General features: G+C 39.7%; 1 protein-coding gene across 1 annotated transcript; it reads right to left on the bottom strand.

Moving 5' to 3' along the window:
- Window positions 1-7: 7 nt before the first annotated feature.
- On the bottom strand, window positions 8-3,212 carry mfsd4ab (major facilitator superfamily domain containing 4Ab). The gene is made up of 10 exons (XM_034087587.2): window positions 2,867-3,212; window positions 2,570-2,768; window positions 2,064-2,300; window positions 1,797-1,959; window positions 1,534-1,649; window positions 1,218-1,391; window positions 963-1,110; window positions 796-866; window positions 543-660; window positions 8-451 (listed from the first exon to the last, which is right to left on the bottom strand). Exons 1-10 carry the CDS (start codon window positions 3,094-3,096, stop codon window positions 357-359), a joined length of 1,551 nt encoding a protein of 516 aa, XP_033943478.1. The 5' UTR covers window positions 3,097-3,212; the 3' UTR covers window positions 8-356.
- Window positions 3,213-14,784: the final 11,572 nt, after the last annotated feature.

Genomic DNA, 14,784 nt, shown 5'->3' with positions numbered 1-14,784 from the left:
CAGTATGTTCACCATTCAGTAGAATTGTTTTAATACACAAATTCATTATTTATATATTCAAGTACATATGCCAAAAGATACGCCAAAACACATTGAATAATATGAAAAAAGAGATTATAATTCAAATGAAACAATTTAGATATTTAAAAGTATTCCAAATCATCATAATCCTTGTATTGTAAATTGTAACAAGAAGCAGCACACTGTCGCACATATCTAATTTCCAGGACAATAAAAGTTCATCAACACAATGTTCATTTAGTGGTCTTTGGGTAAAACATATTTGAAGTTGGATTGTTGTAATACTTTATTCTCTACAGTAGCCAGTAGAGGACAAAACACAGCTGCTGCTCCTCTCAGCTGCTCTCTGGTTCCTCTTTCTGTTCTGTTTTTGCAGATCCATTCTGCTCTGTTGCTGGTTCCTCCACCATGGTGGACTTTTTCGATGTTCCTGTTGGGATGCAGAGGTAGTATGAGTGTGACAATAATAAAAACAAACCATATGCAGCACAGTTTGAGGTTGCTAGTTGATGATACTGTACCTGTGAGGTAATTTTGGTGCATTCGACTGAACAAGAGGAGAGCAATGAAGAGAATAAAACCAATGCAGGCGATTACCACTCCACATAGCGGGAAGCTGTAGCTGCCTTTCTGGATAATCTGGGGACAATAAACCAACAATAAACTACTGAACACTAATCTAAATCTCCACTAGGGATTTTTGCAATTACAATCGTATTTCTCGACTTCTGCACATAATTGTTTTTAAATAATGAAGATATGAATTAGACTTACTGAGCCAACCACAACCTGCATTACCATCTCTCCCATTCCTGCAGATGTCACCAGGACTGACGTTGCACATCCTGCAAAACAGTATTGTATGGTTTATATCCTCTCCTTGCTTTTATTACATTACTGTGTTATAATTAATCGAATCTGCTGTGAAAACATCATTATACCCTGATAATCAAGGATGTCTTCAGTATAGGCGAGCATACAGGGGAATATGCAGCTGAGGAAAAGCCCACATAAACCGGTCCCGGCAAAAAGAAAGGGGCGGTTGTCGTAGAAAATAAGCAGCATCAAGCAAGTAACAATAGCACCTGCCTGTAAAAACCAAAAGAGAGAGTTTTATCAATTATGTGTTTGACTTCTTAGTTTAAATGTGCTTAATCTGTAATGTTACAGCATTCAAAATGTTGAATTGGCATTACCAGGCTGAACATGAGTAGTCTCACAGGCTGGAAACGGTACGCTAGAGGAATGGACAAAAGACGTCCAACAGTGATGGCTGCCCAAAATATACTGGCCAGGTAACCCGCTGTCTTATTAGGCAATGACAAAGGTGGTGACACACCGTAGGTGTACACGAAGCCGGCGTATGCACCCTGAAAGAAAAAGGCAGATTCTTTCATGTGATCCATTATGAGATTTTTATGTGAAGCAGATATTCTATTTGGATTTTTTTTAAAGTATGTTGAACAGTAACTGAAATGCACTTCATATCTTTTATCCACATCCGTCACTCACCACAATGCCATCGGTCATGAAGAGCACACCCCCACCAAGGATATGAATCATAAAGAAGGATACAGGCATCCCGCTCAGGTTATCATTCCTAAAGCAGCTGAAGATATCCCCATGACCTGCAACAGAGTGTAAGGTCAACAATGACAGATTGAACAAAATGCATTTATTCAGATTTTCTTTCATCTGAACTGACTTAAAATCCACTTAAGATGTATGCATTATTCATATGAGTTCTGTATAAATCTATTCTTCCACGTCTTTACCTCCAGTTTCATGTTCCTTCTCCTCCACATCCGTGCCCTCGGCCCCCTGCTGGTTCTCCATTGCTAATTCATCTTTGTCCAGAAGACGAGGAGTTTTACTGGTGCAGAATGGGATCAGCTGCTCCCGATACATCAGGAACAGGACTGCAAGGGGCACGGGCAGCTGAGGGGGCACACATTTTATTTTCACACAAAAAAATTGGTTTAAGAAATGAAGAAAAACCTTAACTCTTCTCCTGCACATCTACAATTTGGTTAGTGTCTTACATTGATAAGCGCCATGATCCAGAAGGCATAGTGCACATTGGACTCTTCCCCTCCCTCTGGGTGGGGCAGTTGAGTTATATCGTGCCCTGCAATCGGACTGTTTTTCAGCATGTTCCTGAGATGATCTGTGATCTCTGTCGCATTCCCCGTGTGATTCCCACAGCCCGTCTCTGAGAGGAAGGGGTCTGCAATCAGTGGGCTCACCAGGGCCCCGAACCCAATGAAGAAATGAAGAGCCTGCAAAAATGTAGAATACAAAAGGTCAAAGACATAAATTACTGTGTTTGTCATAATATAATTGCCTCATAACTTTAGAAAAATAGATTGCTGAACATTCTGCGTAGAACATTCGTGCTAGCTTCCTATATTTGTAAAAAAAAGACAAATAACACATACTAAATTCTATATAAGACTATATTTATCTGCTGATAGTTATTCAATGAATGTTATGTTATTCATGTCAGTATTTCTACAGATGAAGAGAAAGGCACTCTAGGTTGTTTTACCTGTAAGAAAACAGCCGAGTCCCTCTGATAGATAGTCACCAGTTGGATGTTAGCGATGGTGTCAATAATGCCCATCGCAAACCCAGACACAGCCATAGCGATGGCGAGCATGAGAACATTATTGCACACCGGGATTATGGCAAATATTATAGAGATGGTGAGAGCTGAGACAAATAAGGCACTTAGAGCCCTGAACAACCTTTAAAAAAAAAAAAAGAGACAAATACTCTTTTAATGATGGTCCATTGTTTACAGAATATTCATGCGCACCTGGACGGTAGGGGAAATTATACTTACGTCTTCTTGAAAACACCAGCAATAGAGCTGCCAATCAACAAGCAGAACTGCTGGGCGAAGAAGACCCAGGTAATCTGACTGAGTGTTGAGTTAGTTTGACATTGCAAGTCCAAAATTGTAGGTCCAAGGAACGCAATGCATAGTCCAAAGCTGAAGAAAACACTCCAGTAGGTCAGTGTGTGATGGGCATTCCTTTTGAACAGAGTCACGATCCGCTCGTCCAAAAACATCTTGACCACAGTGAAGAGCGACGAAACCCACAGCCAAGGTTTTGTTTTAGTATTACGATCTCAATATTTGACAGCAGCTCTGTGAAGTTTCTCGATCTTTTTGGAGTGGTATGAGTTTCTCGATCTTTTTAAAGCGTTAAGTGCCCTCCTCTTTGGATTGCCTAACTGAAAAGGATGTCCTCTTGAGTTAATGGGTGAAGTGGAGATGCTTCCAACAATAATATGATTTCAAATGTGTCAATGATTAGCAATGAAAAACAGTATGTGTTGAAACGCTACTCGAAAGTGTGCATTTATGTGTCATGGCACTTCCAACCATATCAAATGGAACATGTGTCCTTCAGGAACAAATGACACACATGGACAGGTCGTCTTTTCTTTCAAACCTGGACAACCATATTATAAAAGGAGCTCGGATGCAACATGTATATTTTTTTAAATGTGCAATACAATTATGTGAAAGTAATAATTGATACATACATTTCAGTTCATTTAGAGTTTTATCAAATGCAAAGCAAGGTTTTCATCTGCGACTGCAATATCCTATCATAATTTATCGTTATGAAATCTATTCAAGACTTCAGCCCTACTTCTCATGTAGCCTTATTCCAGCTTTGTAGATCTTTGTTGACTATATCGTGTTATACTAAATACATTCATGTCCAAGATATTAAGTGTGCCAACAATGGTTTAAACTCTTTAATTGTCCTTGAAAGCCACCATAGCAATGTGGCTCTGTGGATGGCTATAGTCAGTCTCAACAGCTGTTAGATGCTTTGCCATGGATCTTTCAATCAGTTGTCCACAGACATCTGACTTTCATGATCCCTGGCTTATCATCTAGTGCCTCTATGAGTTTGAAAATGTTTGATTTATAGCGAAATATGGTACTCTGTAAATGTGGTACTCATATTCACTTACACAGAGGAGGCATCTTAAGTACATTATTCCCTTATGACAAGAACGTGTGAATCTGTTTTATGGATTATACATGTTTTTTAAATGTATATATATATGCTGTACTAACTGGCCCTCAGAGGTATGAATAAAAGAAAGGACTAAATACCTAATCTCTATAATGATTGCATGGGAGAAGCAAAGCTCCGGTGGTTGTAGCCAAATATGGGCTTCCTGCAAAGTCAAGTGAAACAGGAAACTAAAGACATCGCAACACAGGCTTATTACTGAGAGTGTGGATTTAGTTATCTTTAAACTTTTGAAGAAAGACCCTGACACTGTAAAAGAAACTTGTTGTATTATATTTTGCATGATGATAACACAAGTCATGTATTTGATTTACTGTATTTTAGAAGTATAATTGTATTCCCTTAGTTGTCAAATCATTATTTAATACATGCCTCTTTCTTGGTACCTGATTAACTACATTGAACATTAATTTGTCTTCAAAAACATAAAGGCAACAACTACACATGTTAGCGGTCCGGTTTAAGCTACTCAATATGACATTTTCTTTGACTGTATTCCTTCACACTGTGAATCATATGCCTATACACTGACACTGAGCTTAGCTGTGTAACTGATTTGCCGATGTGCGCTGCAAGGTGAAGATGCTGGAAAGGTACTAAACACTGAGAAATATGCGTGTTTATACAAAAGGCATTCATTAACATTTGCTTCCTCTTCTTGAGATAAAGCAACACAAGATGACTTCTGCAGGTAATTGTCAACCAACACGATCTTAAAGGTGTACAAGGGGGTGTTAAAAATCAACAGCAACTTCTAGTTACTGAAGTAAGACATTGTTTTTGTATGCATCTATTATTCACACAGGTTTGATAAGGAAGAGGATAAGAGTAGGCCAGTGTACAGTTGCTCAACATTTTTTAGTAGTAAATACATTTATTTTTTTAATGTATTTATTGCAGTTTTACTTCCAGACATGGTAAGCACAATTGAGAAATAATATGATTGAAATTGTATTTGGTATTGTTCCAGAAAAAGTTAACATTTAACATTGTTAAAAATTTCTCAAAATGATGTCCACTTCAAAGTTAAACTGCAAGCCACAAGAAGTCTCCAATTTTACCCAAAATATCTTGTGTACATTACTACTCAGATTTCAAGTGAGCACAAATAAACGTTTCCCCTTCAGCAAACAAAACGGCCTTTTAGTGTCAAACTACTACACATGCAACACTGCACAGTCAAAGTCAAATGAAAAACCAAAGCAAAAAAACATTTTTTCTACACAATGTTTCAACACTAGATGGTGTCAAAGCAGCGCATTCATCCATAGTTCAAGCCAAACTCAATCAGGGATGCCTAGAAAGAGAATGTAGCTTTCCGTCTATCTCTCAAAGACACAAAACACAGCATCTCTTTTTAAGTCTGACGCACAGTTGGTTGATGACAGCCACTTAACGAGACAAGACATCAGAAACAGGGTTTAAATTGGACAAAAACAGCACTGCCTCGCTCCTCTCTGTCTCATCTCCATCTCATCTCCATAGGCTGACATTTAGCCAACTCTCAACCAGAGGCCTTAGACTTGCCATGACAATGTGACAGGAATCCTAATCTGAATCTCTCTCCTCTTTCCCCCCAGTTCTACTTTATCTTAGGGCTGCTCAATTGATCGTATTTGAATCGCAATTACGATTTTGGCTTGCAACGATTATGAAAACAACATAATTGAAATAAAACGATTATTTATTTAAATAAAAAAAAAATGTAATTCATCTTTATTTAATTTTTTTTATTGGTTTTTCAGTTGAATTATGCTTAAAGTTCAGGGTAATTAACTGTTAAAAACATACTGTTCACATTTTTTTTTCAATAAATGGATGTTTTCAAAGTAAATGGATAATCGTTTTTAATAACCGTGATATCAATTATTGACCCAAATAATCGAGATTATGATTTTTGCCATAATCGAGCAGCCCTACTTTATCTATACACTGTGTTTCTTTGTATGGCCTGCAGAGAAAAGCATATGGTGCCATATGTTACAAAAAAAGACTAAATGCAATCGATTACATGCTAATGCTTCCAAGGCCCAATACATGTAATTATAAGCCTCTGGATGTGTTTTATTTAATGATTTCAATCCATCCATTCATCCACCTACCTACGAGAAGGTGGAAGTCACAATATATATTTCTGGTTTAATGCTTGGCAAGTTAGACAGGCATACATGAATCAGTATGCATTAAGTGAGAGGGTTAGCTTAAGTTGACATTATACAAGCTTCTCTTGGAGCAATCACATATTTTTCCACCACATATCCATATTTCTCCCGTCAGTCGCCTTAGCCTAAGCCTGCAGTGCACCCCCAATGCATCTCCTCAGGCCCAAAATAGAGCCAAGAATATGAGCTATGCAAACAGACATGTCTGCGGGGCAAAACAGTGCTGCTCTACGAGGCTGTGTGCCTGCAAACTAGCTACTGGTGGAGCAGATAAAAAACAAAGCACTTGAAGAAGTGTGTACATTGGGCTATTAAAAAGTAATCTAAGAATGATTGAGAGAGGATAGAGACAGGGATAGAGAGAGAGATAGGGGGAGAGAGAGAGACAGAGAAAAATAAACTTTTATGTGAAATCCTTTCTTTAAAACTTTTTAGGTGGCATTCTCCAGGCTAATTATTAGCATTTTAAAAGTAATAAGTAACGAATAACATCTTAACTACTGTTTACTTACAACGGAATTGTTGTATAGGATATCAGCATCCATCTGTCTGTAAAAAGTTATGCTTATATTCGCTATTAACAATTCACAACTATATTGTGATGGAAAACATGAGAGCATGGTGATGATCTGTATTAGCAGGCTTGTAACTGGCCGGCAGTGTTGGGAAAGTTCACTTTCTACATGAACTAGTTCAGTTCACAGTTCACACATTTTAAAATGAACTAGTTCAGTTCATAGTTCATAATTCAAAATGTTGAACTAAAGTTCATGGTTTCAAAAATGAACTAATTTATAGTTCATAGTTCTTTTTTCAATACGTTGCTGCGAGCTATTATTTGTCTCCTGTACGATGTTAATGGGCCATTTCAATTTTTACAATATCCTCAGAGGGCCGTACAAGTTATTGACCTCTGCTTAAAAAAACTAAAATCACAGCTCATTCATTTCATTCTGTGCAAAGAAAAAGAAACCTCTTAATCCAGATATCTCACCATGACTCGCGTATGCATGCACGTGCAGGGTGTGGCGTGACCACCAACACAGAAAGATAATTTATGGACACAAGATGTGTGCAAATGTATTTAGTTTCCTATCCATGTGAACATGGTTTAAGTGGGGGGGACCTAACCTCCTCTAGAGGGGTCCGGGGGGCATGCTCCCCTGGCAAGACTTGTTGCACTTTGAGAGCAACATTAGGAGATCTATGGACACATCTCTCAACACCCAAACACAACTGTAAACAGATTTTCTTTTAATTTATGGATATTTGACAAATCACTACCCTTTCAAACTGTATTCTTCTTTATTAATAACTGTCATATAGTATTTTATACCTGTTTACTTTATTCTCTTTTTTTTTTTTTATAACTATAATGATCATATAAAGATGTGCCTTTACCTCACTGGTTGTAGACAAAGCTTCTTATATTCGTTAGCATAGCTAGCTAACCAGATGCTAATGATAACAACACAGTTATTGACTGTATGACAGATGAGCAGATCGCCACTGGGCTTTCAACTAAAGACACAGACACGCAGAAACTGCGGCATGTGTATGGACTTATCGGTACTGCAATTTCTGAAGTGGCGTTCTGGTGCTCTCCGTCAGAACTGCACCCCTGTCAGTCGAGACATATACCACGTGATGACACGTTAGGCTCGTGTTGTGTTCAAGGACCCTGACCTTGGCCAGGAAAAACAGGCACTCGCTTGTTTAATTTTTTTGCGGTCTAGATTTCTTTCATTTTTTTTTTTTTTGCGTGTGTTTATAAATTACCTCCAGGGCCGTACCAAATTGTCTCGCGGGCCGTATACGGACGGAGGCCGGAGGTTCCCCACCCCTGCCGTAGAGTCTCACTCTGAGCGAGTGCTGCTGCAGCTGCTCTCGGCTTCATCCATACTAATTCATTCATTCAATGCTCGCCGGTTCCGCGGTTCCACATTGTTTGTTGTGAGGAGTCTGATATATTTAGTATATTTATATTTTAGTGCGACAGCCAGGGGTGTCGCACAGCAGCTTGCTGTTGCCAGATTGGGTGGTTTTCCGCATTATTTTGAAGCCTGTTTAAGGTGTGTTTTAACTGGGTTTTCGGCTGAAAGGCATATGAAATCTGGCACACTTTTGAACGCCGTTATAATACAGTGCTGAGAATGAACGCACTTTTGAACGCCGTTATACAGCGCTGAGAATGAACGCGTTCTCAATTACGTTCATCTAGCGGAAATACAGTACGTTCAGTTCACGTTCGCACAAAATATGAACGCGTTCATGAACGCGTTCAGGTACATCACTGCTGGCCGGTGGCTGCTGTTTAAGAGGCGTCACTCCCACACATGTCTAAACCGTTGGGAAAAGTCTTGGGCTGAAATGCTTCTATATCCTTCTGCTGTGCTTTATTAAAAGTAGTACATACTTATGTGCAAGTGCGGATAACTTTAATTGCTTGTTGTGTGTTTTGTTTGCATTCTAAATAAAGGTAAACTGTAAATTGTATGTTCAAATTATTAATATCTTACGCTTAACTTTTCGTGACTTTAAAGGAAAGGTTCACATCCACGAGTTCTTTCTTTTTGTAGTCCTTCATCCTATTTATCTTAAGTTCAACTAAAGGCAATATCATATGAGGAGCAGTCTGAGTTTGAAAATCAAACACATATCGTTAAAATATGGTAACAATTGTGGTAAAAAAAGATTTTTGTATCCTTCCAGTATTTTTGGAGGTGAGCTGCAGTGGAGGGATACAGTAGTAGCGTAGCGAGGCAATTTTGTACTTAACAATTGCAACTTTGAAACCAACTTTACTCGCACTGCTGTTTGAAATGTATTTCTGCACAGCACCAGGACTGTTGATGTCCGTCTCCTCATGTACACTTAAAGTGCATAAGAAATACATTTTGTACTGGAGGAATGATAACAGCATGCAACACTTAATATTGTCTTTAGACGGAACACTTTTACTCTCCTGGTGATGGGCTGTTAGGAAGACAAAGACCATAGAAGAGAGGCCCAAACAAAGACTGTAATACCGTAAAGACAAAAGGATCTTCGGGTTAGTGCTGTGTGCACATTCAATAAAAACAAAAAATCACGTTGCCTCAAGCTGATTTCAAACAAAGCAAATATTGTTGGGAAAGTAATGAAATACATTGAGAAAGAAGAGTTTTGAAAGAATTTACTCAATTATGTTTATAAAAAAAGTTACGAGTTACTGTTTCCTTTTTTCCCCCTTCCTTATTAAAAATAGAAAAAAAAGGGATAATGTTTTCACAAAAAGTATTATATTGCATGTTAGTAGTAGACATATTTATAGGGTTGGACATCAGGAGAAAAAGGGGCAGGGGCAACTGTTTCATAAATCTCCAGAGTCATCATGAATCCTAAAAGACGGCTGCGCTTGTATTCTGGTGTGTGCACATGAGGTCTTTCAGAATGTCATTAGTTGTAATATATTGGACTGAGTGCAAAGCCTTATTCTCAAGCAGTAAAGGCTTTAATATTATGTGAATGGAAATGTAAGTTCAGTGGAGCGTAATGCTTATCCAAAGACTTCAATCAGGAATTCCCACCCAGGACTCCTAAAAGTGCAGCAGCCGATCACATCTGGAGCTCTCCGAAGATAATGGCTTCTGTCAGCCAATCCCCACTCTGCACTCCGTATGAATGAGTGATGTTTTATCTGTTGGACCGTATTTCATATTCAACTTCAATGCTGTTAATGATGGTTACAATATATGTCCTCATGAATATATTACTGGTCACTTTGTTTGGCACCCTGACCTGCAGTAAGTGTTTTTCTGACCGCCTGACATCATGTAAAACCTGAACAAAAGTGTATAACTAGTTTAAACTATAGCACATAGCTATGAAAGGCTTTTCAAACCAAATTGTACTAATCTTCAGATTTCTGTTTAAAACCTGTTCCAATTTTTTATTTTGATGCCGTAAAGCTGACATTAAATCCTCTCAGTGGGATTTACAAGCGAAGGGTTGGCTCTTCTTTGAAATGTTACAACAAATCCTGGAATATATTACTCATCAGGTGCCACTCAAGTGGAGCTCACAAGGTTTTCACTCACAGTCCATCAACCTCCAAAAGCCTGGCCTGGTTTGTCAGAACAAAGAGGAAGAAAACTATTCAAATACTCGTTATGAGTGTGTATCTGTGCATTCTCATTTACAAGGCTGAACATCAGCTTAAGGCGAAAAATACAAACAAATAGCTTTTGCAACTGATTTCATCCTCTGGCAGAGGCTCTCTTATCCAAGCAATCACATTTTTATGATTTTATTACATTACTTGTTAGACGCTTTTATCCAAAGCGACTTACATACTTAATACTGTCCCCACAGGAGCAATTTGGGGTGAAGTGTGTTGCCCAGGGACACAACGCCATGCTGACTGCAGTGGGGTTTGATGTGGAGGTTACCCTTGCAGCAGTTCCTCCTCCTGTAGGATTTTGCTATGATTCAAGGATTCAATGTAATCTTCTGAGAACGGCTGACTCAGGTAAAGTAAAATATAGCATAACAAAGGATTAGTTTCATATTAAAGTCGTTTTTTTCTGAAATGGATGAGTATAGAAAGCTCAGCCAACACAGGAATAGAAATCCACCATAGTGCCTATTTTCATGGATGAAATGCTTGTCAGTATCAGCACAGATAATAACTTGAATGTTGTGATAGAGTTGACGACCACGGAGGATTTCACGATGGCAAGTGATGAATTCAAAAGCCCTCAGAGGAAAGCAGATGTCTGCATTGAGGACTGCACTGGCCTTGTTCTCCAGAAGAGAGAACAACTCATGCATGCAGCTGTCTGGTCAAATGTTTGTACACATTTTCGCACACAGGATACACAATGGTGAATTATTCTTTTCGATCATAAGATGTCTCTTGCTTTAACCTTGTTCTACCTCTCCCCTGTACTCTCTCTCCCTCCGCCTCTCTCACCACAGTTGAAGAGAGCAGAGCAACGATGCGTGTCTTAGTGAAACCTGGTGAATAGTAATGAACTCAGCCTGTGTGTCTATTTGAGGGAAAGCAAGAGGAAGAGGGAGAGAGGGTAGGAAGGGGTTTGTGGGGAAAGGAGGAGGAGGGTGGACTGTGAGTGAAAACAAGGCTTCTCTTGCGGCACTGATGCAGCACAAGCAGCGGTGAGAAGCACAGTGGTGACTGACAAGGGATGCAGTTGCATTAATCCTTTGCACCCTCATGTTCTCCTTTGCTCTGTGTCACACAGCTGATCAGCCATTCTAATCAGGAGGACGTTATTAACACATCACTGGTTAAAACCTTCAACAAACGGTATCTTTCATTATACAGTAGCTCATTCTCCCTATCTATCCCCCCTCCTCACATTAACAGGGGGAGGAGGGGGGATAAGCAGAGGAAACGGATGGAGGGGGAGAGAGCTGGGAGTGAATGTGGCTCAGAGAGGGGCAACAGCACCTGCTGTCTTCATCCTAGATTCACCAGGCAGAGCTGGATTCTCCCTCCACGAGTGACGGACTGTAAGGGAGACAAAGAAAAGAGGCCCAAACTAAAATGACTGTGAAAACACCAGGATCTGCAGATCAGTGTGGACTTGAAGCCCCCCACCCCCCCCCCATTTGGTTAGTTTTTCGGTCCTGGGTCTTTTAGTTAGACATCTGTGTGAGAAAGCATAATCAATACAGATGAAATGTATTTTTTTTTTTTAAACCAGAGCTTCTGTACACAACTGAGGGATAAGTGACTGGAATATTCAGCAACTGGCTGCAAAGATCAACTAGAGTGCCAGGACTGAAAGGAAGGGAACAAACACAATAGACAGCCCCCCTACCTCAGCCCCTCTTTTATCCTTTTCCATCCAGGACTCATGGGCACTCTGCCAACATGAAATCTTAAGAACTCATTCAGAGAAAGCCAAAGAAGGGAGACTTGTTTAAAATCAGGACCCATTCTCTCACAGTCTCTTGTTTTTCCTTACATTTCCCATGTGAAGAGGGATTTCAAGTTGCTGTTTTCTCTGACATCGCATCTGAGGAGCGGGGGGGGGGGGGCGGGGGGGTTCAAGAATTGCCATTCATGTAACGTTTCGTCAGGTTTGTGGATTGAGAGTATTGTGAGCGAGTGATCTCCCTTCGGAGCCCCCTTTCGCCTCTCTCTTTCTCTCCTCTCTATCCTCTCACAGTTTTCATTCTGCTTTTACTCCCCCTGTCTCCACACTCTCGCTCCTGCTCACATAGTAACTCCTCCCCCCCCCACTACCCATTGTCTCTCCATACAGTATTAGGCTGAGGGGATGCCATATACTCGTTCCAGCGAGGGATGCAGCCGAGGGAAAAAGAGGTAAGAGTCAGAATTATAGCATAAGAATGTATCCGGCACTAAATGCACGTCACCGCTACTCTCTGAAATGTAAAGTGTGCCGGGCAAAATAGCAGTTTTCTTGTAAAGAATGACAGTGGGGCACTGATGTACTGATACTCTGGGGCTTTCATGTGTTGTATGCAGTATTTCAATGTGTTTGGTTCATCTTGTGGAAGGAGGTAAGTTGTGTTTCTAATATAGGAAAAAGAGTACTGCAAGGATAAGAAATCAGGTGCCACCCTTTTATCTTTATATTCAAGACTAGTTCTAAATGTCAATTAGTCATTTGTCGTGTTGTTATAGCTTTGCATTTAGATCTTATTAAACATTTCTACATTGCTCAAAAGAACAGAGGAATGTTTTAAAATATAACAAATATCTAAATCCAATCAAAAACATCTGGACACAGACGATTCCCCGAACTGCCTCCCAGCAGGCGAGAGAGGGACCATGTACGATGTCTAGGGATTAGAGATAATCCTCCCTGTGGCTGAGATTCACCTTCTTGTCTGGACTGAGTCTGACACAGTGGCTCTACTCATTTATGCTGGGACATGCATGAGAACAGGCTCCCTGGAGCTCAGTGGCAACGGTTTTTTTCTTCGACCCTGGAAAAAGGCTAATCAAGTAAACACTTTCCCTTTATCTGAAGTTAATGTTCTCCGTCAGAGGTCACGTGGATAGCAAATGTGAGACCATTAATCATGAATCTTAATCGTGTGTTAACAACTCAATGTTTTTTCAGGCTGACTAAAGTGTATAAACCACCATTGGCTTGATTTGGTTCTCTTAAGAACAAAGTAAGACGTTTATTGTTAGGGCATCCGGCATTCAAATGGAAAAAGACAAATGTAAGGGAAAGCTCAAATATGTGAAACTTTCCCACAAAGTGTTTATATACTCCTTTGCTCTTGAACAGGTGCATACAAGTAAGACTAGAAGTGGTTCTCAGTACTGGACAGTTGCAGTCTAGTACAGGAAGCTTTGTGTGCTTGTTCAGAGAAAAAAAAAAAGGGAGGCTGTCTCAATGGGGCTTTTGTTGTTTGACTTGGAGACAGCAAAAGCACAAGAAATTCTGACGGACAAATACCTGGCCCCTCTGTGCCTCAAATATCTCAGCGTTGCACTTGATACAATGTCAACAAATGCCTCCTCTGTCCTCTATCGTAGCGCGTTTCCTCTCTCCACAAGGTTTGCTCATGTTTTTATAAAGGCTACTGTTTTCTGAGCAGACATCTGGGTGAGCAGATTTGGCCTGCATAGCTCCAGCGCTGAGTCTCTGCTCACTCAGGGGTTGAAAATGGTCCAAAGCCATTTCTACTGTTTAGTGCTCCAAATAGTTGTAAACAGTCCGGTGTTTGAGTCCAATATTAGAACATTGCATTGCCTTCTTAAAAGGTTAAAGAGTCATAGGAATATAATTGAACTTATAATGAAATCAATCAAGCATATTAGTAGGGTTTCTATGCATAAATTATGCGTGCCTAATCAGTATGACGGCTTTGATTACATAGGCGAAAGAGCCACTGCATAGAGAACATTAACTTTATATGTGCACAAAATATGTTGTTCATTAATAATAAAAAACTGCTATCTTTGCCCAGTGGTTGAATCAAAATGCTGATGTAATGATCTTCTTTGTGCTTGTAGAAATGGGCAGAGGGTTTCTGCAGAGTATAGAAATACTTTATGTAATCTGCTCTGAATTCAGAAACAGAATCCTTTTGATTAACATTGCACCTTTTCCCTGTGGACATTGATCGAAAACTGCATTTTTAATCAAAGATTATTCTGTAAATCCCCCAGCGGTATTGAATAGCTGGCAGGGTATTTCTGTAAGATTCAAGGATTGAGTAGGGGTCCGTTTATTTGAGTTCGTGCTATAAAAAATACAATTTCTTCCGTCTGAAGACTAACAAGACAGTTTCATTATATTCCCCCAGGCCTCTGATGAATATTTACAGTTCCTTTGGTTAATTATGCATGCCTATGTGAGTTTTAAATTGTGAATGTTTTCTGCAGCTTGGCCCTTTCCTTTCCCCCTCTTTGTGTTATCAAGCTTTCAGCCTTTTTCCAACTGCATCAGGCACTGATTTTGTATTTTTGTCTTCAAATTGAACCACAACTGTGTCTTATGGCTTTCTATTCCTATGTGAGTTTGTTCTAACATTTCATGTAGGGTTCA

The sequence above is a fragment of the Pseudochaenichthys georgianus genome, chromosome 7 (assembly GCF_902827115.2).
Source record: "Pseudochaenichthys georgianus chromosome 7, fPseGeo1.2, whole genome shotgun sequence".
In the NCBI taxonomy this organism is placed as follows: domain Eukaryota; kingdom Metazoa; phylum Chordata; class Actinopteri; order Perciformes; family Channichthyidae; genus Pseudochaenichthys; species Pseudochaenichthys georgianus.
Note: the sequence above shows the minus strand (reverse complement) of the source record. Positions and strands in the feature narration are given on the sequence as shown.